Source organism: Triturus cristatus, chromosome 3_1 (genome assembly GCF_964204655.1).
Source record: "Triturus cristatus chromosome 3_1, aTriCri1.1, whole genome shotgun sequence".
NCBI lineage: Eukaryota > Metazoa > Chordata > Amphibia > Caudata > Salamandridae > Triturus > Triturus cristatus.
In genome coordinates, this window is record NC_140583.1 from 777750889 (window position 1) to 777777668 (window position 26780).

Here is a 26780-nt window from a genome sequence, read left to right on the forward strand (position 1 = left end):
CTCCCTTCCTTTCCAGGAAGGGCCATATAAGTACTCAGACACACCTAACCTCCCTGTGTTTGTGGCTGTCTAGAAGGAATGCACAAAGTGAAGCTGTCACCCACCACAGACGGGTGTTGGAGACAGGCTGCAGGCACCCAGAGCTACGCTAAGAGCAGAGAAATGTCCACTTTCTAAAAATAGCATTTCTAGAATAGTAATGTTACATTCAACTTCACCAGTAAAGAGAATCTATCATTTCCATTCCAAAGATATGAAACATAATGCAACTACTCCTTTCTAATCAGGATATATATATTAAAAGTATATTAAGAAATTCCCAATGCTAACCTATGAGAGCAGTAGGCCTCACAGTAGTGTAAAATCAATTTAACTGTTTGTCACTACCAGGACATGTAAAACATAACAACAGATGTCCTACTTTTTACTTACACAGCACCATGTCCTATTGGCTACCTAGAGCCTACTTTAGGGGTGACTTATGTGTAATAAAAGGGAAGTTTAAGAATTGGCAAAAAGTTTTAAATGCTAAGTCCAAGAGGCAGTAAACTGCACACACAGGCTTGAGACAAGTTTGAAAGGCTACTTATGTTGGGAACAGGAACAGATGAAATGTATTTGCAGGTACCAGTACTTGTTGGCCAGCAACGAAGAAGGCAGTACACGCAATCCGTGCATTCAGTTTCCTTCTTCCTCAAGTGACCAGTCTCTGGGCCTTTTATACTGTACAGAAATGCATCATCACCATTAACCAAAGAAAGCACAGTACAAAAATGGGCAACCCTGTAGAAATGCAACACAAGTATAAGCCAAAAGAAGGCACTGTGCCAAATATACAGAACTACAGCGTGAGCATAAAATGAACAGAAAACTGTACATTTGTAGGCTGCTAAAGGAAGCTCGTCTTTGGGTGTGAAATGGCCTTGAAGAGCTAAACTAACGTGGGAAACAGGAAAAGCATAGAAATCTCTAAGAGGTCACAACTGTTGGAGCTGTCCAGGCAAGGTCCGAGTGGAAGCCATCCAGGGCTGGAATACAATCTGTGAGGGGGTGGGGAACCAGTCTATTAAGGAGGGGAGAGCACTGCGGAGGACCTGTCTGCCAGCTGGTGAAGAGAGAAGTGAGATAGCTCAGTAGATCTGAGACAGTGTGGTTGAGAATTGGAACTAACTATGTTAGCTATGTAGTACATACATATGGATATATATTATTTCTCCAATAATAGGAATGAAGATATTACACTTTTCACTGTCTGGGAGTACATTCCTCATCCTTCAACTCGTGAAAAGTAAGATCAGTGGTATCCAAAATGGATGCCATTTGTTTTCACTACTCTGGCTCACTCATGCTCATGCAGGTGTTAAACTTACTCACTATATGGGCACACACGCTTAACAGGCACACAGAATGTCAATGCAATAGTCTGGGCACATACATAAATACAAAACTTAGCCCACATAGGCCAGTATGCCTCAACCCCGGTGATTCTGATAAAAACGTCGTCTGGTCACAATATTGATTTTTCTTAACCAAAATATGCTATCACCTCTACTACATGTGCTGTACCCATAACAGAGACAGTAGTCCATTGCCAGCAATGAGGGCATGTTTGATGCACCCTTCCAGATCCCAGGACAGGTCCAGGACCTTCGCATAGTCAGGGGCAGCCCCAGGCCTCTGCGCACATGCTTAGATTATTGTGATGGCGGGGCAAAAATATAAGTATGGATGTCATATATACCATGCAATTGGGCTTGATGGACAAGAGAACTCATCCATATATTATGCAGGGGACATTCCCGTCCCAACAGTGGTTATACAGAACCAATAAATTAAGGCGCAGATTTAGAAACTGATGTTTATCCTAGGACTCTTCCCTCTTTTGGGACATCTCAGGTAGTAATGAATTGCAGATGCTTTAAGATTCTGGAGTGAAAGCATTAAGGAGTTGAAATTAGCAGATCACATCTTTTCTGTTGCAGTATGTCCTCTTGTTTCTAGCAGCCTTTTAAGTATTTCAGTTGTTTTTGCTAGTAGTGTCAACTTCTTTCTCCTCTCCTGCAACTTCCTCACCTATCACCTTTGTCTTTTGCAGTCTCTTCACTTGTCAGCTGCGGGGACAGTATGATGACGCCTGCCACGATGTGTGTTCGTTCGTTTAGAGACCTACTGAGGCATCAAGGACCTGTGCAGCTAACAGGTGAATAGCGTAGTTGAGTTTTCATATCACCTGGGGTGATGTATGACTTAACATTGTCTTTAAAGCAAGTGATTACTCCTGAAGTCCACCGAGATTCCACAAAGTGACAGAATTCCCTGAGATTTGGTAGCAGCAACCACAGCCTTGGATTTACGAGCAATTTCTGAGGAATTCATATACTAATCCAACATCTCCCACAAAGCTGGTGTGATTCATATCAGATCTCCTTGCAAGAGCCTATGGATGTTACTGTAAGTGTAACGCCCTGGCACTTAAAAATGGGAAACCAATAGTTTATCATCCTTGGACTTGCCCAGCGCAGCCTCTGAATTCTGTCATGAAACTCACAGTTTGAAGGCCTGGGATTCCAGCTGTACATCTTCTAGGCTCCCTATCCCACAGACCAAGCACCAGACCATTTTATGCAGCTGTGGAATTCCCATACAGTACATCCGTGCAGCTTATTAGCTCACAGCTGGAAGTAAATCCCCTCCCCATCTATGTACTGGGCTGGTGCTTAGATGCTGTGTGAATGCAAGGTCCACAATTAAAAGTAGAAGTGGAAAATAAAAGTTCATAATGTAAGGTCCATGGAGGCAGTCATTAGATTGGCAACATGGACCAGCATCCCGGTGAAAATCAACAAGGGCAAATTAATAGAAGAACGCTGAGTAATTACATTGAGTAATGTAAGAGAAAATCATGGGAGGTTCCAACAAATCTGCACAGCTGCAGGAAAAATTTACCTATGTTCTGCAGAGACTCATACCTGGGAAGGCTGGAGAAAGATCCAAAATGTATAACCATAATAGAGAAAGCTACACAAAGGTTCTTGCAGAACTTGATCCTGTATGTTAATTCCCATTACCATGAAAGTGCCAACCCAGTGCCAGCCACAATAAATAACCTCTGGAAATGGCACTGTTGTAGAAATGTGACATTTCAAGGATTCGTTAATAAGGGTGGCCCTATTGCATCGATACGTTAAGATTAGCTATCCTCCTCTGTTATGAAGGTATATGTTTCCTTCAGTACTTCCCTCTAACTGCTGGTGCTCAGAATTAAATGGTGAGTTCAATAAAGAAAGGGTTCAAATGCCTGACAAAATTTTTGCTGATTACAATAGGGCTAATATGGTCAATGTTTCATGACCTTGTTGAAATTGTGACAGATTACTTTTCACCCCCACTGCTAAACCCTTTTTAGGTTGAGCCTAGCGCAGCGCGCATGCGCTGCTCTAGGAGAGGGCCTCTTGGAAACACTCCAGACGTTCTTAAAGCTCGTGCGTGTGGTTGTCACATTTTATTGGCCTTTGCGTGTGGCTTTCAAAAATAAAAGCACGCAAATGGCCAAAGGCAGGTGCATATCCCACCTTATCTCTAAACGTTCACTCCAATTGCCTTTGGGTCTCAGGAGCTAGCAGCATCGCACCGGGTGCCAGCTGCATTCCTGCATCATATTACTCATTAACCCAGCGCAGTTACTTTCACTTTCGCGACCGCGCTTGTTTAGCCTGCCTAACAGGCAGTGCACAACTCGTGTAAATATGAAGGGAATGTGCTTTAAAGGACAAAACGTCTGGTTCCAGTTGCACTCCCAATGCTTAATTTGTAACCTTACAACTGCAGGGGCTTTTATTAGACAACAGCTTCAGACAACATACTTCTTTTTTTACTCTGCCTAACAGGCAGCACACAACTTGTGTTAATGGGAAGTGAATGTGCTTTCAAGAACAACACTTCTAACTGTACGACCTCAGAAACGAGGTTCCATTCTTAAATGTTGGCCAATAGGGTGTGATTTTAGACAAAGCATTTAATTTCCCTACATGCAGTAAAAATACAGGTGTCCTGGACTGCAGATAAAGTATTTCTGTTGATTATTAGGTGCTGCTGTTGAGCACCAGAAACCACCAGCTCATATTTAGCACTGCGCTTTCCCTATGTTTAAAACACCACTACATAATATAAAGCACGGTAACCTACATTCAATATTGGTTTCACTATTGAAACATGGCGCACAACCCGTGTAAATATGAAGGGGATGTGCTTTAAAGGACAAAACTTCTGGCTCCAGTCGCACTCCCAATGCTTAATTTGTAACCTTACAACTGCCGGGGCTTTTACTAGGCAGCAGCTTCAGACAACATACTTCTTTTTTTACCCTGCCTAACAGGCAGCACACAACTTGTGTTAATTGGAAGTGAATGTGCTTTCAAGGGCAAAACTTCTAACTGTACAAGCTCGGAAACCAGGTTCCATTCTCAAATGTTGCTCAATAGGGTGCGATTTTGGACATAGCATTTAATTTCCCTACACATTGTAAAAATACAGGTGTTCTGGACTACAGATAAAGTATTTCTGTTGAAGTTCCCAAATGTAAGACCTATTGGCTATGCTAATGCTTGTTGATGTTTGGGACACTTTGTACTTAAGCCTTCATAACTTTTTTCCATAAAAGGTATCCAGGCCAAATATGTGGCCATTTTTCAAACATCCTGGTAATACTAAAGGTTTGTGGATTCCCTGTAGGGCACAGAGATAATAGCTAAAATATAGATAAATTGTGGTAATTTTATGGAAAAAATAAAAACGTGCTGTTCAAGAAAGTGTATGTTATTTTATATAACATCAACAAAAGGTTTGCTGTACTGGGATCACCATAGGTAGTCAATTTTTCCAAATTGTTGTGGTTTCTGCCTATGTGTAGTTTGTGGTGGAAACAGGTGTGGCATCCTTGGATTATCTTGAAATGCTACACATTTCTGAAAAGTAGACAAGATTATGAATTCAGCCAGGAATCATTTGGGTAGATCCCTGAACTTTTCCTCAAAGAAATTAATTATTGAAATTTAAAAAAATTAAAAATACATAGAAAAAATAGCAAACTGGCGACATCATTTTCCTCTGTACTTTTTGTGACAATGGCTGATTTAGAAAAGCATTGTATCATTATGTCTGGGAGACCTTTCTGGTCACAAGGATAAATAGGGTTTGTAGATTTTCCAAAAACACACGATACCCAGTTCAAATAATTGAAACATAGCTTATAATGATTTTTCATCGTGACCAGCTGATACAGCAAGTCATATGTTAAAGTCTCATGTATGAAAATGGATAAGAAGAAAACCTACATATTTCTGAAAAATGCACAAGATACTGAGTTTAGTAGCAGTGGTTATTTATACACCTCTGAATTTATGATTACCTAAACTATCATATATCTTTGAGGGGTTTTGCAAAATGTGTTCTTTCTTGCACACTGGTTGGTATTTTGATTAAAAAATGCCTAGGAAACAAATGGATAATGACAAATGTTCTACTATTCAGTGTTCCCACGCATCACTCGCCAAAAACAGTACCCTACTTGTGTGGCTGGGCTTGAAGCCCGCAACACAAAATACCATAAAATGGACCTGGAGGCATCACATTCTACACAGCAAAATCAACACATTTTTTACATTGTGCATAGTTGTGGAATTTGGGCCCTAGATCGGCAGCCACACAGAGAACCCTACCAAACCCAGACATTTTTTAAAACTAGACATCCAGGGAAGTGCATGGAGATGTGACTTGTGCATCCCATGGAGTTGTCTTCTTTATAAAGCCTTGCAAACCTCAAATAGTGGCTAAACATGCATTTTTCTCACATTTCTTTAAGAGAACGTTCCTGAAGTTGCGGAGATCCATAATATTCCTGCTACTCAGCATTTCTACACTTTTTTCCGTAAGAACAGTCCCTAACTTAAGTGGGTGGGCCTAGCGCCCGCGACACAGAATGTCCCAAAAAACGACATAGAGATAAGTGTGGCGATGTGTCTACCATCAGAGTTTGAAACCTGGGCTCCACCGCCACCCAGGGAAATCTTCCAAATCTGAAAACTAGACATCCCGGGAAGTCCAGCGTCGTTTTACTCGTATGGATCCCAATATGTTTCCGGAGCCATAAAGCCATGCAAACCTCAAACTTTGGTTACACACATTTTCCTCACATTCCTGTGCCCGTTACAGGAAAGGCCCCAAAATGCAACATGACACATCAAAATTTTCCACTCAAAAACAAAACTTTTTTTTGGTTTGCATTGTGGGTACATGTGGAGTTTGAGCCTGGGCTCAGCCGCCACCAAGGGAAACCTACCAAACCCGGACAATTCCTAAAACTATACACCCAGGGAAGTCTAGGATGGTCTGATCCACATGTATCGCCTTACCTTTTCTTACCCACAGAGCCCTTTAAACTTTAAGCTTTGGCAAAAAAAGATGCATTTTCCTCACATTTCTTTGAGAGAAAGTTCTGGAATTTGCCAGGATTCACATATTTCCTACCGCTCTGCGTTCCCACACTTGTCCAATAAAAATGGTACCCCACTTTTGGGGGTAAGACTAGCATCCAGAACTGGAAAAAAAACCAAAATGCAATACAGCATGACAAGAAAATATGCGATCCAAGCAAGACCAACCACCATAAGCCCAGACTAGCCGTTCCGGGCGTCAGGCATTTTCTCATGAGACTGGAAGGGAAGGGGGCCACTTTTGTTACCGGGTGCAGCAGTTTTAAAAGGCCTGCAGAGTTCCTTTCAAATCCAACAGTTATCAGGCAACAATAAAAGTGCCAAGATAACTCTGGTGATTAATGTACCTGCTGGACTGAAATCGGAGTTTGGACTAATGGCAGTTTTGACTCATTTAATGTAGCGCAGAGGGTTAATATGTCTTTTGCACATAGCGTACACTATGCAGATCACCGAACAGTATTTTATGTGCATAGCTCAGTGAGTTACTCCTTTTGTCACTGGGCAGGGCATATGTTACAATCGTAATCTAGGTTAGAAAGTTATGTTTTTTTCCCTGTCTTTCATTATCCTGATTTTGCTAAAATGGTTTGTTTGGTTAGAAATACATTCTTATCAGTGAAGTCAACCCTAGCCTCTGTGTTACGTTCTGAATCCCGAGTTTGTGCTTTCCCAGACCAAGGACTTTTAAAAAATGCCTTCCAGTGTGGATGACATGTGAATCTTACACCTTGTAGTCTCCTTTGTCATATGTAACATTTTTTGTACACTGATTTACACACTTATGATTCATTATCTCTGTATGTGTGTGTGATGTTTAATGCTCCGACTGCCTACAGTGGTATGAGAGACGCTATAAAACAAATCAAATACAAATGAGAGAAGGGCTATGGAGAGATGAGAGGCACTGTTGTAGGGGGATAACGAGGGAATCACTGATGAGACCAATAAAGATTGCTTTATCCTGGGGCACTGTAATGGTCAATGTGAAAAGGTCTCTCCTCGCCTCTGTCTGCCACCGTGCTGCTCCGAGGAGCACGGAGGCAGACAGAGGCACAGGGCCGGACTGGCCGAAGTGGGCACCGGGCAATCCCCCGGTGCGCCGCACGGGTGGGGGCCGGTTTTGGGCCCCTGGGGGCCGTTTTTGTTTCAGGGCCGTTTTTGCAGCATAGCTGCAAAATCGGCCTTGTAACAAAATCGGACGAAAACCGGCCCTGGCAAAGAGCTCGGCTGCACCCCAACCCCCCGCAGGGGGGTGCGGCCGAGCACTTTGCCAGGGCCGGTTTTGGTTCCCAGTCCGGCCCTGCAGAGGCGAGGAGAGACCTTTTCACATTGACCATTACAAGGCATCCTTCCTTCCGGTGCAAGCTCATGAAGCCGGATATTTTTTTCCCAATAGTATACCGACTTTGGTTATTACAAACGATAAAGGTCATTGCACCCTTACTTACAAATGTTCTCCAGACTTGCACAACTTTTGCAGTTTGGTTTTTTTGAGAAATAGGCATACAATTGATATTAACCAAGTATTATATTTGAGTGTAGTAGGGATCAAACTAGGTCCTGATGAGTAAAGCAGTGGGGACTGCTTACGAAACATGTCGACCCAGTAGGGAGTATTAAATTAAGGTACATCCCCTACATATCCCCATTTTTAATGTTCTCAGCCAGGGAAGTGAATACATTCGTTTTGTTTCCACTAGCTAGAGAATTTTTTATTTTTGTAACTATTCACTAACCCTACCACTCTCACTCCCACATTACACATAGCCTATTCCTTCACAAACAGTGCTCCCGCGTATTCGCTGGTCGCAGCACGACCCCTATGATGAAGCATGACACCATGGGATTCATAGTGTGTGAGGGGTATTTTAAAAACACTTAGTGCCTTCCCATGACAATTCATGGAGCACTTTACTTTATCTAGTATCACTAAAAAAACTCCAAATTAATAAATAAGTAATCGAACACAAGCCATGCAAGGGTGTAGTATGACATGTATTTTTGTATTATTGAATAGTGAGAAATTTACTCTCTGTGTACAGATAGCGTAGTGTGGTCAGTCCTGACTCGGATAACACCTTCATCACTCCGTGTTCTTGTGTTAATGTGAGAAGTGGATTTTGTGTTAGCGGATCACTGGGGTGTGTAAAAAAGGGGAGCCCTGCCTTTTGGTGAATAGTTCTCCAAGCCCAGCTAGTGGAGGGCACTGTGACTATTTCAATTTTAGGTCACAGCTGATGGGTACCTCCAGCTTGACCTCTCTCAGGAACAAAGAAGGATAGTCTTATATCTGGGTGGTACCAATACCTCTCAAAGGGCACTGTGACGCCAGAAAGTACATTTCTAGATCCGGCACCTCAAATCCCCTTTCTGATATGGTAATGTCATAACATCTCAGCAAATGTGGTATTGTCCATCTGCCCAAATGAGTCTGGACAATATTGTTCTTAGATTCTGTAAAAAAGTTCTTGTTCAGTGGGTGAGGTATATCTGTAAAGAAATATAAGACCTTGGAGAGGACTACCATTCACTGACTGCCCCTCAACCAGCAATAATGGTAGTTTAATCCAAGTAACAATATGGCATATTAGTTTGTCATCTGCTGTATCATAATCCACCCAGAACATGGATTTAGTGTCCCTGCACAGAGCCACTCCTAGATATGTGATCAAGCTGTCCTCCCAGCACATAGAATAGTCGAGAACTATCTTTTTGTAAGGGGAAGTCATTCTTATTTATCCCTATTAATGGATATACCAGAAAAATCTGTCAAAATTAATAATCTTCCCTATGGACAGAGAGTTTCTCAAACAGTTTTTGGAAAAATAATTGGATGCTGTCTGCATACGTAAAGAGGAGGAAGATCTGAAAGAGAGTCTCCTGTGTGAGTGGTGGTGCTGTAGCCAGTGGGCTAGGGGGTCCATTGTGAGTATAAACAACAGAGGCGAAAGAGGACAAACTTGTCTGGTACCCCTGACTATCAAAAAGATATCTGAGGTCAGCCCATTCTCACTTATTCTGGCTACCGGCTTGGAGAAAAGCAATAAATACCACCCATCACAAATCTACAAAGTATGAATTTAAGAAATGGCCATATCAAAGGCCTTTTCTATCTAAATAAATAGCTGTGGCTTCAGTTGTAGGTTTGAAATGTTATAGAACTGTAAATATCGTACACAAATTTACTGTTTTAGACCTATGAGGTCTAAATTTCCTTTTTAGATGTTGCCAAATGACTACATATGTGTGAGAGCTTTACTTGTGTGGTGAGGATCTGACCTGCTTTGATTTAGGCTCGTATCTGGTGATCTATTTAAGAAAGTACCCATCATTCTAAATGTCTAAACCTGAGGATGGAGCAGTGGGGAAGGAGGGACAAAGCTAAAGCTATTGTGTCACTTGATGCTGAGAAGGCGTTTGACACCATTAAATGGAGTCACCACTTCTGAATGCTGGAAGTCTTCGGGATAGGGCAGGTGTTTAGTTGTGATCCAATAGCAGAGGTCAGGGTGAACATCACACTGTTCCAAACTTCAGAGGAGCACACAGCAGGGCAGTCCCCTATCACTACTTCAGTTCACCCTGGCAATAGAGCTCCTAGCCTGAGGGGTCTCCTAACAAACAGGTTTCACTCAGTGCAGATGTTGTCCTCCTGTACCTGTCTCAACCGAGCTCCACAATCAACATGCTGATGGAATTTGTTTTATAAGATCCAGAGTGGCTAAGGATACAAGATCAACATGCAAACGTCAGTGATGTTTAGGACCTGTGAATGGCGAGAGGACCCAATCATGAGCAGACTGAGGATCAGAGACAAATGATTTTAAATATCTGGGGATTGAATTAAGGAGAGACGAAGCCTCGTTCCTCTCCAAAAACGCAGGCTTGGTACTGGTTAAGTTTAAGGTAGAGGCATTGGCGAACATTGTCACTGTCCTTGCTAGGCATTATTTTAAATGTGCTTGCTATAGGGATTTCTGGACATATGCAGAACACCCCGTATTATCTCGACTCCTTATTTAAGGAAGTGGGGGAGCGAGAACTGAGAAGTCTGTAGTGGCATGGGAAATAAGCTTGGATATTACTATCCACCATGTGCAAACCACAATCCCTGGGTGGAATTGCCGTCCCACACTTTGGATGCTATTAATGGGGCTCCCAGCTGGTGGAGGTATATGACTGGGCTTATGCAGAGCATGAAAACCCAGCATTTGATATTGATAGAGGAGATGGGGAGAGGTCCTTTCTTCATTCCTTCTGTGGGGTGGGGGAAAGGGGGTGAACAAGCTCCCTGTGACCAGCAAAGCAGTGGTGCACGTTTGGAAAGTGTTCACAGCTACATTGGGGTGGCATATGTTCGCATCCTGAAGACGCTACTGTGGAAAGGCACCTTAAAGGGGGAGGTGCATTGTATGTAAGGTTTACACACAATTGGAAAATATATCAGAATTGGATGACATACTAGACGTAAATGGGATAAAAGACTTTGGGGCACATGCATCAAGCAAGTCAATTGCAATTCCTTGATAGCGATTATTAAGGAATCGCTATTAAGGAATCGCATTTGCCTATGCATGTAGGTTTTGCAAAAATATTTGCGATTCCTACACATTCCTTAATTATGAATCCTAAATTGCGATTCGCAATTAAGGAATGCCTTCCCATTCATTCCTGTGAGCCTAGAGACCCATAGGAATGAATGGGAAGCCATTCGAAATTTGCGAGTACCAATAGGTGCTTGCAAATTGCGAATGCAATTTGAAGGGTGCTAGGGGGCCTTAAAGGCCACCCTGCTGCAACCCCAAATTTGACATGTGTGCTCATGTGGCGCACACATATGCCCTAAGGGCATATGTGTGCGCCACATGGCACTTTAAAAAATGCACTTTTGTGCATTTTTAAATGTTTTAGCAAATTACCATCAACTTGCAGTTGATGGTAATTAGTGTTTCCTAAATGCGAAGCCGCATTTAGGAAAGGCTTTGATGCATCCCAAGTAGGGAATCGGAATTTGCGATTACCTCAAAGCATTCGCAATTTAGGTAATCGCAAAATTTGTGATTACCTATATTGCTAATGCATCGGAAATAGCATTTTACTTGTCGCAAATGGGCTGATTCTGCGAATCGGCCCGTTTGCGACCGGTAAAATGCTTGATGCATGTGCCCCTTTGAGACGGTCAAAGAGGAGTTTGACTTATAGCAGACACAACACTATTGCTACTGAGACACTCACTGCGAAGAATAGATGATGCCTGGACAGAGGTATGAGAACTCTAGATGAAGAGCTAGGTAAAGGAGCCCATTTCCCTGACTTACACAACACTTATCAGCAACACCCCTGATAACCTACAACAGCTTGAAGAGAGGTGGCGTAAAAGCAGTAGGGGAAACTGAGGATGAAAACTGGAATGAAATACTCCGACACCTAAGGAATGTTGCTATCAGATCAAATTTCAGGCTACTCAAACTTAAAATACTGCAGGGAACTTGCTACTGCAGAATTTGCCTTTTTGAGAAGTGGGAGACCGCTTCCTGCTCACAGTTAAACAGGTCGTGCTGGGGGTTTCAGGGGAGGACAGACTCACTAGACACAAGGCAATCTTTTGTTACCTGGGGAAGATGGTGTAAATAAGAGACATTATGAGACACTGGGGTGCCCAGACCACACCAACGACTGCGCAATGAAAGCAGTGGATGGGCATCTGCATGGAAGCTGATAAACACTAGATGCAGGAAGAGCTTGTCCATGAAAATTTAAAGGAGGGTCCTCAAGTGCCTGAGGAATGAAGAGTAGCCCAGGCCAGGGCGAAACCTCAAGTGGAGGAGACTGATAGAGGCAAGAAGACAGAGGCTCTACTGAACGCCTGAGCTGTGGGGATGGGCCAGCCTTAAGTTTGCTGAAAATAAATTTTGGAATTAAATATAACCTGTCTGGAATGCCAAAATAATTTATGATTAATGCAATCTACATGACCAAAATAAAAAAAATATGTTTTTGTTTTTTTTAAATAGGAAACCACTCTTTCCGTGAAGCACTCCTATTTACAACTGGCCATGTTCCATCCATAAGACCTTTAGCTTCTTCCTGACCTTTAGACCATATTTAAAATGTTCAAAATGAAATGCTAAATTCCAGCATGCGCATGCAGTTGTCTAAAATGCAAGAATTGACTGATAAGTTATATGGTAGTTTGCATGTCTTTGCATGATCATCTCTGCAGACATCCTTTACATCATGATATGTATCAGTTTCTTTTTGTGTGCTTTTCTTTGCCATGGTGGTGGGGTCCTATCTATCAGCTGCCATGTGTATAATGGGCCAGAGTAGATCTACTTGTGCAGCGTGGATGGTAGTGTTTGTGAGAGTAAGAGAGCCAGATTCAGGCGTGTGTTTTTACATTTTCTGTGCCACTTTAGTACTATTTTACTCTAGTGGTGAGTTTGAGCTATATTATATTTTTTGTCATTGAATAAAGTGCTAATGTTGTGCAGGATCACTTCATTTGAATATGTATGCGCTTAATCTTGATAATCAGAATTCCACACATAAAAAGCCAACTTTAATAACTTAAAGCACAGCTACTAGATGGCAAAACTACTGTAAGGTACTACTATGCGAATTAAGATGGCATGTTCAGGTCTGTGACATCCATATGTCTTAGCGAGGTTACTGCCTTTTTAGCGGACACAAAGAGACACCTAATTGCAAGAAAATTGCAGTAAATACTGGTTACCTAAGTGAAACGGGGCCCTCCATTGTTTTGCCTGGATCACCAATCATTGCACTGTTCCAGGTGACATGTCCTTTTCAGTATATTATAATCTGATCTCCTTTATTATTGACTTAGATATTTATGTAAGTACAGAATGTTCCTTGTAATGAGATTATTTTATTAAACAGGTGGGCAGCCAGGTCATTGTTACTGTACCAGTTTATTGAAATATCTTGATCTCCTTAGCTTGATCACATACTCAAAATGTGCTTCATCTCATTTTGTCAGCCAGGCTGTTGATTACTTTCCCACACTGAAGCTTTTCAGGTTTTGGAAGATAGGCAAGTTTGTAGTAGAGACTTCTGAGTCAGTAGCTATTTTCAATTGTGCAGTGGGGATGGCACTTTCTTGCTTTTATTTTAAGATGCCCTTTCAGATAAATTAATATGCAAAACGTATATGCTTACAAATTTTAAGAGTGCATTTTGTTTGCTTTTTGTAGGTCAGCTAATATTGTAGTATGACTCTATACTATTTGCTAGTCTTAATATTCTCTATGCTGTATCTTCTTAGCTGGAATTGAAAGCAAGCTGTCATGGTTTAAAGAACATTTTGTGTCCACCTATTGTAATAACTGTCAGGGGAGACAGATTGGCTGCACATATGTACGGCAAACATACTACAAAGAAAGTTAAAGAGAAGATCTACATTCTTGATTTCAATCAAGTGGAGAGACTTTAGAACTTGTGCAGCAAAACTGTGGTGTTTCTCAAAATGAGCCGGTCAATGGGATTTTGAAAATGCACCAGGGTGTGAGACCATTAGCACCACAAAAGTAGAAGCATTGGATTAGATAATTCGAGCAAGCATCATGTGATTTCTGCGTCTCATGAAACAAAACCACACAAAAAATGAAGTTGAAACTAAACTACTTTTGTTTATTGTGGCAGGACAATTACTGGTTATATACGTGTTGTAGTTCAAAATAATAATTTATTAGAAACATTTCAAAAGGGATCATTGCCACCTACCATGTTTTTGCCAATGTATTGTGCATACGCATTTGTCACTCTAGTTGATCTGTCTCCTCCTGATTTTGTTAGTCAGGCAATCGAACAATGTACGTGTGCAACAGCACCAGGCAATTGTATATAACTGCTACCCCTACTCCCCGCCACAATGATAATGCTGGTAACACTCGTAGACAGTAAGAGGTATTGGGATGCCAGGCGTTTCGGGCACTAACATTCCTGCTGTGCCCCTAGCGACTAACATATACAGACTGCTTGTACAATTTGAGTCATTCCAAGAAGGAGGGGGTGGCTAATGGGTGGATTAATGTGTCAGGAACACGCATTGCCACACCAGAAACACGCATTGCCACACCAGAAACACGCATTGCCACACCAGAACCCCTGGGTTATTTTCAGCATTCCCGCGATCTCCGCTCTGGTGACTACAATTCCCATGAGCCTTTGTGCTTCCGGCATGCGCGCGCAGACGCGGAAGGCTTCATAGAGCACTTCCGCGCTGGCGTCTTTGCCGATTATCCTGGAAGCCGTGAGGAAGCAGCGCGTCTTGGTTGCTGTCCTTATTTTTGTTTGCGAAGTCCGTTACGTCAGGAGACGAAGCGGCACTCAGAATCCGGTCCTGACTTGTCCCGAGAACGAGTGGAGGTGTATGTGACAGAGCAGAGATCTTGTGGGGAGTAACGTGCGGTGGTTGTGGTAAGGGTGCTGTGCACCACTCAGTATACTACCCCCTCTGCAGCATGACGACTACCCGATAAAGACTGCCTAAGCCACGAGGGGAGGTGAACTTTGCCTTATGGACCCTACAGTGTTATTAAAGCCAGGTGTTCCTCCTCGTTGGAGAGCCACACGTCTGTAGGCTCATGCGAGTGGTAGGAATACCGGCGCCAAAGAACCTCCATAACTGTATATACTAAAGCGTTACTGCCCTATTTTGGTTTGCGGCAACACCGGTAACACCGGTAACACCGTGTGGAGCAGAACACGGAACATTTTGTTTATTCCCACTGTTTTTTCTCACGGGAGTGAGTGGATTTACGTTTTCTGGTTTCAAGGATTGAACTTGGTTTGCACACAAATTATTCTTCGTTTATTTTGCCTATCTGAGGATTGTGGTTGGATCACATGCATTCATACGCTCATTGAGAGGTGGATGCCAAGCCATTTTTAGGTACGGGTGGAGAAGAAGTGGAATGCCTGCCTAGTGAGAATTACATGAGAGTAGGATTGGTGTGTTTAATCTTTATGTCATTTGTTTTTTAGTGAAACCTTCTTTTCTTGGTCCAACCCTGCTTTGTCCCAGAGACGCCCGAGTGTTAGGGTGAACAGGCCACAGGTCACCAGCGATTGGGCACCCTTATTTTCTTTACAGGTAGCTCCGAGTTAGTATCATAACCTCCCTTACAGCTTAGACGGGTAGAGTGGTGGGAGGAGGTATAGTGTTGTTAACGTGCTGTCCTTGTCTCATTTCAGATCTCCTTCCCTGCTGTCCCCACCCTTTCCTTCCCTCGCTCGATCACTTCAATGTTCTGCGCTGTAATAGCAATCAGACTTGGAGCTATCGAGAGGTGGACCATAACGAGCATCGATCCGATCCCGAGGAGCTGTAGGAACCTGACAGAATAATCGGCCCACGGATTTGCTCCTCCTGATCGGATCCTCTACTCTATTATGGCTACCCTCAAGGAGGTGGTGGCCGCCTTACAATCAGTGCAGCAGGAACTGGCGGCCTCCCGATTAGAGACAGCTACTTTCCAGGCCAAGGTAGACCGTTTACAAAGAAACCCTTTTGATGCAGGTGGGTTTTCAGGATTTTCAGGCTCTCACCCACAACCCATTACGGTAGAAGTACCCACGCCTATATCTCTAGCACCCCCAGAAAGATATTATGGTGACTCTAATAAAATCCAGGTGTTCCTGACACAAGTCCTGCTACATTTTAACTGTAGGGCTAAGGCTTTCGCTACAAACCAAGCTAGGGTAGCGTTTCTCATATCTTATTTAGCAGGAGACGCAGCTCTATGGGCAGTTCCCTTAGTTCAGAGAGACGACCCCCTCCTATATGATTGGGATGGCTTCAGAGAAGAGTTCGAGAACATCTTCGACCGTCGGGCTCATACACTATCTGCCGACCGAGAACTGCTGGAATTGAGGCAGGGAGGCAAGGAACTGGTGGTTTACCTTACTACCTTCAGGCGTCTGGTGGCAGAAACCAACTGGCCAGAGGAGAAACAATTCGCAATCTATTATCAAGGGTTGAGGGACGAATTAAAGGACATCATTGCACAGATCGATCCCCAACCAACCTCCTGTAAGGATTTGATCAACCTTACCCTACGATTAGAACATCGGTTAGGTGATAGAAAAGGCGACACCCGAAGAAAGGAACGAGCCCCCCTGCGTTATGACAGAGCCCGTAGTAGAGAGTCACCAACAACTCCCGTCGAACCCATGGAGATAGGAGCTGTAAGAGCTCCGCTAACCAGCGAAGAGAAAAATACAAGAAGGAAGAATGGTCTTTGCCTCTATTGTGGTAAACGAGGACATTTTGTTAGAGATTGCCTTCAGAGACCTCAAACCACCCGAGGCGCTGTGGGAAAGGAGACCCCTGCTTTCACCAAAAAGGAGTCGGAAAACTAGATCGCTCGAGACAGCAAGGAGGGGAACCCTCGAGCGCTATCCATGTACCCTCTTTAAATGCAGCAGACATAAACCGATTCTTTTATATCACCATTGAAATACAGAGCGGCGAAGAATGGAAAGAGGCTCAAGCCCTAGTGGATTCCGGTGCCACAGGCACGTTCATGGATGAGGTAGTTGCCACACAACTGGGGGTAAGGCTCACGAAAAAGGCACTACCCGAAGCCGTGGTAGCGGTAGACGGACGTGTGCTGGACTCAGGTCCGATATGCTTTGTAGCTAAAGAGGTGGAGGTCAGATGTACTCCCGACCATGAAGAAACCCTCGACTTTAACATCATCAGGTCCCCTCAGCATGGTATTATCTTGGGACTCCCATGGCTCCAAAAACATGATCCACATATCCAGTGGAAAACGAAAACTATACACTTCAACTCCGAGTACTGTAACCAACATTGCTCTAGGCCTTCGTCGACACCCTCACAAGCCCTCTCTTCTCAGCAGTGGATCGCAACAGCGGCAGAAAAAGACATCATCCTACCCGCTTGTTATGAAGGATTCCGTGACGTTTTCAATGACATCCAGGCAGAAACTCTGCCGCCACACAGACAATACGATTGTCAGATAGATCTGGTAGCTGGGGCTGTGGTTCCGTGCGGGCGTATTTATGCTCTCACGGAAAAGGAAAATGAGCAGTTACGTCAATATTTGGATAAATATTTGGAGTTGGGGTTTATCCGCCCGTCCAAATCACCTGCCGCATCACCCCTGTTTTTCATTCCAAAAGCCAATGGAGAGCTTCGAACATGTATCGATTACAGGGCATTGAATGACATCACGGTTAAGAATCGTTACCCACTTCCATTGATTCCAGTGCTATTGGAACAAGTAAAGTCCGCATCCATCTACACTAAATTAGACCTCAAAGGAGCCTACCACCTTGTGAGGATGCGAGCTGGAGATGAATGGAAAACCGCCTTCAAAACAAAATATGGTCTTTACGAATACCTGGTGATGCCATTCGGCCTCTGCAATGCCCCAGCGGCATTTCAGTTCTTTCTGAACGAAGTGTTACGTGAATTCATGGACAAATTCGTAGTCGTCTACATAGACGACATCCTGGTATATTCTACGTCTGAGACGCAACATGTCCAACACGTGTGCTCAGTGTTACAAGCTCTACGCCTCAACAATTTATACTGTAAACTCAGCAAATGCGAGTTTCATGTGGATGTTGTAGAATTCTTGGGCGTAATGCTTACTCCCAGAGGGCAGGTGATGGCGGAAAGAAAAGTGCAAGCAGTCAAGGATTGGCCTGAACCACAGAATGTTCGCGATGTGCAGTGTTTTTTGGGGTTCGCTAATTTCTACAGGCGCTTCATCCATCATTTCTCCAAAACAGTGACGCCCATCACCAAGTTGCTCAAAAAAGGGAATCCCTTTCGATGGTCCATCGAAGCCCAACGAGCATTTGATGACTTAAAGAATGCCTTTATTACGGCCCCCATTCTGGCACATCCCAACCCGGAAAGACCATACATCGTGGAGGCCGATGCATCAGAGGCTGCTATGGGAGCCGTTTTGTCACAAAGAAACGATACTACGGGACAAATGCATCCCATTGCGTTTATGTCTCAAAAGTTAAATGAGGCGGAAAGAAACTACACCATCGCCGAGAAAGAGCTGTTGGCGATCAAGACTGCATTTACCGAATGGAGACACTTCTTATTAGGAGCCAAAGAAAGAGTAACTGTTTATACCGACCACAGAAATTTGCAGTTCATGCGCTCTGCTAGGCATCTAACACCCAGACAACTAAGGTGGATGCTTTTTTTTGAAGAGTTCGACTTCGTGGTCACATTTCGACCGGGGAAGGACAATAAAAAGGCAGATGCCCTTACCCGACAAGAATCTCTTCGTGAAGAAGAAGCACCCATTGAACATGCCATCATACCCCCTCGAAAAGTAGTTTGCGCTGTGCAAACGAATGATTTTTTGCAGAAAGTCGCAACAGGAAGCCAAACCTGTAAATGGAGATCATGGATCCGGAAACACCCTGAGTGGAAAGAAAAACAAGGCTTGTTCATGTATAATCAAATGATTCTCATACCATCAAAAACCCTACAGAAACAGGTATTCCAATGGTGCCATGACGTACCTAGTGCTGGGCACAACGGTGTGGTAAAGACTCTGGATCGCATTAAAAGACAGTTCTGGTGGCCCAGTGTTCGTAAAGATGTAACACTATGGATACGGAAATGTGAGACCTGTGCCCGCATGAAGACTGAACACCTGAAACCGCAGGGGCTGCTTCAACCCTTACCCACACCCACAGTTCCATGGAAACATATTTCTGTTGACTTCATCACGGGACTACCCAATGATCAAGGTTGCGACACCATCCTGGTCGTAGTCGACTATCTCACAAAATTAGGGCATTTTATTGCCTGTAAACAACTCCCCACAGCAGGGCAATTAGCCAAACTGTTATTGACACATGTTGTTCGTCTACACGGACTGCCACAACGCATAGTTTCCGATAGAGGGACACAATTCACTGCCAGATTCTGGAAAGTATGGTGTGAGGCCCTACAGGTACAAGTAGCATTGTCCACCAGTTTCCACCCCCAGACTGACGGGCAGACAGAAAGGGTTAACCAAACTCTCAAACAATATCTAAGGTGTTATGTTGATTCTACAACAGAGGCTTGGGTGGATCATTTATGGGTAGCCGAAGTGGCTTACAATAGCGCCCTACATAGCTCCACAAAAGCAACCCCTTTCTACAACACATATGGCTTCCACCCTAGGTTCCTTCCCTTTCTTCACCCCGAAGTGGGAAATAATCTTCCTGAGGTACTAGATAGAGTTAAACACATACAGAGAACTCTAAGAAAATCACAAACCCATTTACAAAAGGCAAAAGAACGATACAAAAGAGAAGCCGACAAACATCGTCGGGTAGGTCCCAAGTATAAACGAGGTGATATGGTATGGCTGTCCACAAAGAATATTCACTTCAAAAAGCGATCCCTTTTCAACCCCAAATATATTGGGCCCTATAAGATCCTAAAACTTCTAAGTCCTGTAACGGTGAAACTCGCTTTGCCTCTATCACTACACATCCATCCTGTGTTTCATGTATCCCTGCTCAAGCCGTCTACCACCCCAGTCAAAAAGAAGCCAAGTCCCATATGGATTAACAAAGAACAGGAATACGAGATAGCCAAGATATTGGACTCAAAAACAAGAGGAAGGAAAAAATGGTATCTGATAGCATGGAAGGGGTATGGACCGGAAGATAATTCTTGGGAACCGGCAACGGCCATACATGCACCCCGTTTGCTCCGTGCTTTTCACAATCGAAATCCCCATTGAGGAAGTCGCCTAAGAGGGGTGTACTGTCAGGAACACGCATTGCCACACCAGAAACACGCATTGCCACACCAGAAACACGCATTGCCACACCAGAACCCCTGGGTTATTTTCAGCATTCCCGCGATCTCCGCTCTGGTGACTACAATTCCCATGAGCCTTTGTGCTTCCGGCATGCGCGCGCAGACGCGGAAGGCTTCATAGAGCACTTCCGCGCTGGCGTCTTTGCCGATTATCCTGGAAGCCGTGAGGAAGCAGCGCGTCTTGGTTGCTGTCCTCATTTTTGTTTGCGAAGTCCGTTACGTCAGGAGACGAAGCGGCACTCAGAATCCGGTCCTGACTTGTCCCGAGAACGAGTGGAGGTGTATGTGACAGAGCAGAGATCTTGTGGGGAGTAACGTGCGGTGGTTGTGGTAAGGGTGCTGTGCACCACTCAGTATACTACCCCCTCTGCAGCATGACGACTACCCGATAAAGACTGCCTAAGCCACGAGGGGAGGTGAACTTTGCCTTATGGACCCTACAGTGTTATTAAAGCCAGGTGTTCCTCCTCGTTGGAGAGCCACACGTCTGTAGGCTCATGCGAGTGGTAGGAATACCGGCGCCAAAGAACCTCCATAACTGTATATACTAAAGCGTTACTGCCCTATTTTGGTTTGCGGCAACACCGGTAACACCGTGTGGAGCAGAACACGGAACATTTTGTTTATTCCCACTGTTTTTTCTCACGGGAGTGAGTGGATTTACGTTTTCTGGTTTCAAGGATTGAACTTGGTTTGCACACAAATTATTCTTCGTTTATTTTGCCTATCTGAGGATTGTGGTTGGATCACATGCATTCATACGCTCATTGAGAGGTGGATGCCAAGCCATTTTTAGGTACGGGTGGAGAAGAAGTGGAATGCCTGCCTAGTGAGAATTACATGAGAGTAGGATTGGTGTGTTTAATCTTTATGTCATTTGTTTTTTAGTGAAACCTTCTTTTCTTGGTCCAACCCTGCTTTGTCCCAGAGACGCCCGAGTGTTAGGGTGAACAGGCCACAGGTCACCAGCGATTGGGCACCCTTATTTTCTTTACAGGTAGCTCCGAGTTAGTATCATAACCTCCCTTACAGCTTAGACGGGTAGAGTGGTGGGAGGAGGTATAGTGTTGTTAACGTGCTGTCCTTGTCTCATTTCAGATCTCCTTCCCTGCTGTCCCCACCCTTTCCTTCCCTCGCTCGATCACTTCAATGTTCTGCGCTGTAATAGCAATCAGACTTGGAGCTATCGAGAGGTGGACCATAACGAGCATCGATCCGATCCCGAGGAGCTGTAGGAACCTGACATAATGATAGTAGCAAGAAGACAAATGAATTCAAATAATGAACAAAATCCTAAATATCCCCCAAACAGAACTCCATGTCTAGCCACCCAAACCTCTCAGATATTAACAATATTAAAAACAAATTCAGATTGGACATTCTGCCGATGCCCTCCTTGAGATAGTTATGCAGTGACAACCTCTTGACTAGGGTCTATGCTTAAACATCAGGTTAACCCATCTATTTGTTGCATGCCTGTGGAGAGAGAGAGAGAGAGAGAGAGAGAGAGAGAGAGAGAGAGAGAGAGAGAGAGAGAGAGAGAGAGAGAGAGAGAGAGAGAGATGACCTGTTTAAGAGTAATCTTAAGAGTAATCTTATTATTTTTCCTGGTTCCCTAGGATTCTCAAGTCGAGCACCCCTGTCTGTCAGCATTGTCAAAACAGGAGCACAAGGACAGGATGGAGGGAAGGAGAGAATGTCTCTGCGAAATGTTGCAAAACTGCTGCGTGAGAGACAGTACCAGCGAGTGGTGGTGATGGTGGGTGCAGGCATCAGCACTCCCAGTGGTATTCCTGACTTCAGGTAAAACCCTCAGTTACATCTTCTAAGTGGAAACAGATTTGTCTGCTGGGGAATCAGGAGAACCCTGAGCAGTGTGATGAAACCCAGACTGGTATGAGCCTCCATCAGTTTAGAACTCTACCCTTGCATATTGGGACTTGAAAGTTCTGCTTGAAAATCAGCACAATTACCTGGAGGCTAGAACATCATGGCCTGCTTTGAAAGATTTCACAGTCTATCAATAGCGGTGAAGGGTCCACTGTCAAACCCAGATTTAAAGTCAGTCCTCCCATTTCAATCACCTCTGCAGTTATTTATCAGATGCATTGACTTTTGCTTTAGATAGACCTGAGAGAGGTGACGTCTTTAAGCTGATGACCATGTACACCTTCTGGGTTTGAAGACCACAGGCCTCCTTAAATTTCCCCCACTACAGCTACAATGAGGTCCCAAGACTCTATTTTGAAAGTTGCTGCTAGATCTTCCAACTCTGTAAACTCCTCCAAGTATTCTAGTGTTGACCCTACTAACTTCTGCGTTGGAGGGTGTTAATTTCTGCAAGTTTCCGTTCATTTGGGAAAGTGGCAGACATGATGGAGGTGCTGATGATGTGGGTCATCATGTTGCTGATTGGTGATGTTCCCATGTTGTAGCTGTGGTTGGAACATTGAGCCTTTGGGGCATCTGAGAGGATTATTTGCATGATTGCAGTTGGTTCGTTTCTGTTGAGGGATGTCCATTCGGTGAGGTGGCCGTCTTGGTTGGTGGTCGGTAGGTTAGCAATGAGTTCTCTGGGGTTGAGTTGGTGTGCAAATTTGCGGTAGATGTGTGCTATTTTGGTGTGGAAGAAGTTAGATAGGTTTTCATAGTGTTGTTGGGAGGCAGTGATGTTGTTGACAGTGGCTTAGGGCGAAGTGAAATTCTTGACTATCCAGAAGATCTCCTTGCAGCTGTTGGAGCTTCTTTCGATGCTGTCCACTAGTGCTTTGTTTTTGGTGTCTCTTATTTGCTGGTGATAGCGTCCAACTGCAGCCTTGTAGGTAGTTATCTGACAGTGGTGTCGTGGCTGGTTCTCCATTTCCTTTCTAGTTGTTTACAATGTTGTTGTTCGCTTTATGTTTCCTCAAACCATTTGATAACCCAGCACCCAATTTCATCAGATTCTTCCACATTTTTACCTTTCAACCCCTGCTTATCTTGCCTTCTTTCGTCCCTTTCGACAGGTCCCCAGAAAGTGGCTTGTACAGCAACCTTCAGCGTTATGACCTACCATACCCTGAAGCCATCTTCGAACTGAATTACTTCTTAAGCAATCCTAGACCCTTCTTCACACTGGCCAGAGAGTTGTACCCAGGAAATTTCCGACCAAATTATGCTCACTACTTTTTGCGGCACCTGCATGACAGAGGGCAGCTCCTCCGTCTGTACACCCAGAATATTGATGGCCTAGAGAGAGGTGAGTCCTCTTCTTCATGTAAAGGTTCAGAGGGAACTTTTAGCTGAGAGCCATAATCACTTTTGAAACCCACACGCTGGCCTCCAATTCACACTTCTTTGGTTTTTGTGCACCTACTTTCACTTCTTAATTCTTTCAGCTTTCAGTCAGCCCTTCAGTCTGTATTTTGTTGCATTCCTTGTGGTTTATATTTCCAACAAAAATTATGTATTCTGCTTAGTTTAAGTCTTACTTGTACAGCAATTGTATTATTTTGACTCCACTTGCTCCTTTCTCATCTTCCTCTTCTTGCACTCTTTTACTCTGTATCTTTTCCAGTTTCCACAGCATCTCTGTTAATGTTAAAAAAAAGTTTTTTTCACGTAGATTTTGAGAAGATTAGTTTTATTTGACTATAATTTTCCTAAAATAGAAAAGTGTTTTTCTTTGTGTGCAAAGGGATAGTGGCAGTTGCCACACAGCATGCATTGCCCTAATGAACTGCAAATTACATAAAACAAAAACAACCAGATGGGATGCCTATGAACTGTTTTTGTATGGTATTGATTTGAAAGAGTAGTGGTGAGGTGGATTTATGAATGTTCCAGTAACATCCTAGCTGACAGACTGACTTCTATGGGAGATGTAATGTTTTCTGGAGATTACAGATTGGCCCTTCCTGAGCTTTACCAGTCAGTGAAAACATTTGAAATCACTCACTCTCTTTACTTTATGCTGTTGACTCAACAGACAGTCGTAATCTGCAGTTTCTTCATGGACTGTAATGCCTAGACATAGAGTAGCTTATGTTCAGCATTGACAACCCTCTACGTTGTCCACGGTGGTTTCAATGGGAAGTTTCCTTTAATATAAATAAAGTTGGTTTTTTTTGCTTATGTGAATTGGTCATTTTACTATGTGCGCTCTGCAAGAGGAGATAATGTAATTGTGACATTAAGCGCACCCACAGTTGTACAGCTGTTGTGAAGAGTTGTACGGCAGTGAAATATAAATGACAAGTTTGATGCCCCTCTGAAGAGAATGGTATTGGTCTTGAACTTAGACTATGATGCTTGTCACAGCTCCCTTTGCATATCCTCTGTTCATTGTCTTCATGTGTATACTGCACTGTTTCTGCCTCTCTTTCATTCTGTCTGCCCCTCTGGTAAACGTCACCTATGCCATTGACTCTTTTGGGACAGATTCATAAATAGTTTAACTGATATTGTGATTCAAATTTTTTTAATGTCTCACATTTGGGCATTTCTTCAACAAATCATTGGAGGAAAACCCCAAACCCTTTATATGTTTTTTTCTAAAACTGTTCCAAATCTGCTTTAGCTGTGGACTATTTTGCTACTTTGTTGTCTACAGGTTGTTGTGGAGACCCCGAAAACACCTATTGCTTTCCCTCCTAAGTGCATTCAGTTTTCACAGAATAGTATTGGGGAGAAGTGTTTGAAAAAGGCTTGTTTTTTGATTTTTAAAACCGACATATCTGTTATGGAATAACCCAATGAATTTGATTTGTCGTTGGCTTTGCTTACATCTCCGGCTTTGAAAAAGCTGGAGCCAGGAGTGTTTTAAAGTGGACAACTGTGTTTTTAAAAAATGTGTTAATATCATTGAAGACTAAGCTGTGAAATACTGTTTTGAATATTTATATTTTGAAGATCCGCTTTTATGAAAAAAATTATCGTGGCCAGCAGTGGACACAATTTTGTTCCTGTTTGGCAACATTCTTGCGGGTGGTTACATCTCCCTTTAGAAGGAGTTCCCAAGAGAGAGTAGGTGGATTAACAGGACTTGGATCAATCAGTAGGGGCTTCTGGAATGAGTAGTTTAATCTTCCACAATAAATGATGTTGATAGATTTCTGATTTAACAGCAGAGTGAACATGGTTGGGTACATATAAGCCTGCCTTTAGAGTAAAACTGCAACATTTAGCAGAGTCTGCTCGAGAACTTAAAACATCATGACAGGTATGGATGTATAGGAAAGAGAATAACGATCCTCCAATTAACATGCAAAGTGAATCTTGATTTCATTAAAGACAACGGAAGCTGACATTATGCAATAACCTTTTATTGCTGACCCAACATTCAGCCCTTTAAAGAACTAAACAAATACATCATAAACCACCACATCCATTTTAGAATTTAAAAAAATATATATGCCCAAGACACATAATCATCCTCCTCTTTAAGCTGCAAAGAAACAAGATATTTTCTTCATCCTCAGCCAAAGCGTGTTTTGCAAATTGTCTGTAAATAAAAACATAAATTAATCCACACATTTCATCATATAAGGAAACATGTTTTCACTCAGATTAGCCATTCACATCTTATTTTATTCGTTTTTTTTCTTCAAAATAAACATTTAATACATCTTCTCATAGGGAGAGGGGGTGGGATAATGTTAGCCTGCATTGAGCTAAATGAAATCACAATTTTTTTGCATGTTAATTGAAGAATCGTCATTTCATTACGAGACCAGAGGCTACCATTATGCTTCTTTAAATCCATTGAGAGCCAGCCAGCTCACATGTTCCACAGGTCTTAAAAAGAATTTTGCAAAAGCATTCGCATTAGACTAGTCTGCCGCCTTCAGGATCTCTATTAGAGAACGGCCTGCCCAGAAGACCTTGCTAGCCATTGAGTGAACTCCAAACCCTGAAAGAACTACTCCTGCTTCACTCATCACTGTTCTTACCCATCTAGACAATGTAGCTGTTGAAACTACTTTATAAGGTTTCACATAAGACCGTAATTACTGTGCCTCTCCATCTGCTCTAAATTCCAACAATTTGTTCTCATATTACTTCATACAATTTACTGAACCACAGGATTAGGGGACTCAGGATGAAGCCCTAAAAGGGTAGAGAGGTCCTCACTTGAGAGGTTAGAAGGGATACGCCCTACCTAGCATATACTCAACAAAAACAAAAAAAGTATCCCTTCTGGAACCAGGCTGGTTCCTGCCGGAAGCAAAAAAAACACAAGGGGTTTCATCAACAGTATGCCAATTGTTTACCGACCCATGTTTGTGGGTGGGAAGGGAAAGAGACTCTTTTCTTAATATGACCTTCACTTACTCTAGTAGTGACATGCTTCATCATCGGGTTCACTCCAACTCCCGATGATGAAGCATGTCACTGATCGAGTGAGTGAGGGTTATATTAAGAAAAGGGTCTCTTTCCCTTCCCACCCACAAACATGGGTCGGG

General features: G+C 43.3%; 1 protein-coding gene across 1 annotated transcript in view; it reads left to right on the top strand.

The window, feature by feature from the left end:
• The window catches only part of SIRT3 (sirtuin 3), a 95227-nt gene that overhangs the window by 31550 nt on the left and 36897 nt on the right, over window positions 1–26780 (top strand). The window contains exons 2-4 of the mRNA XM_085644962.1: window positions 2096–2200; window positions 21957–22140; window positions 23343–23575. Of these exons, the coding sequence (XP_085501088.1) occupies window positions 2125–2200; window positions 21957–22140; window positions 23343–23575 (493 nt within the window). The 5' untranslated portion in view covers window positions 2096–2124. The remainder of the gene's footprint in view (window positions 1–2095; window positions 2201–21956; window positions 22141–23342; window positions 23576–26780) is intronic.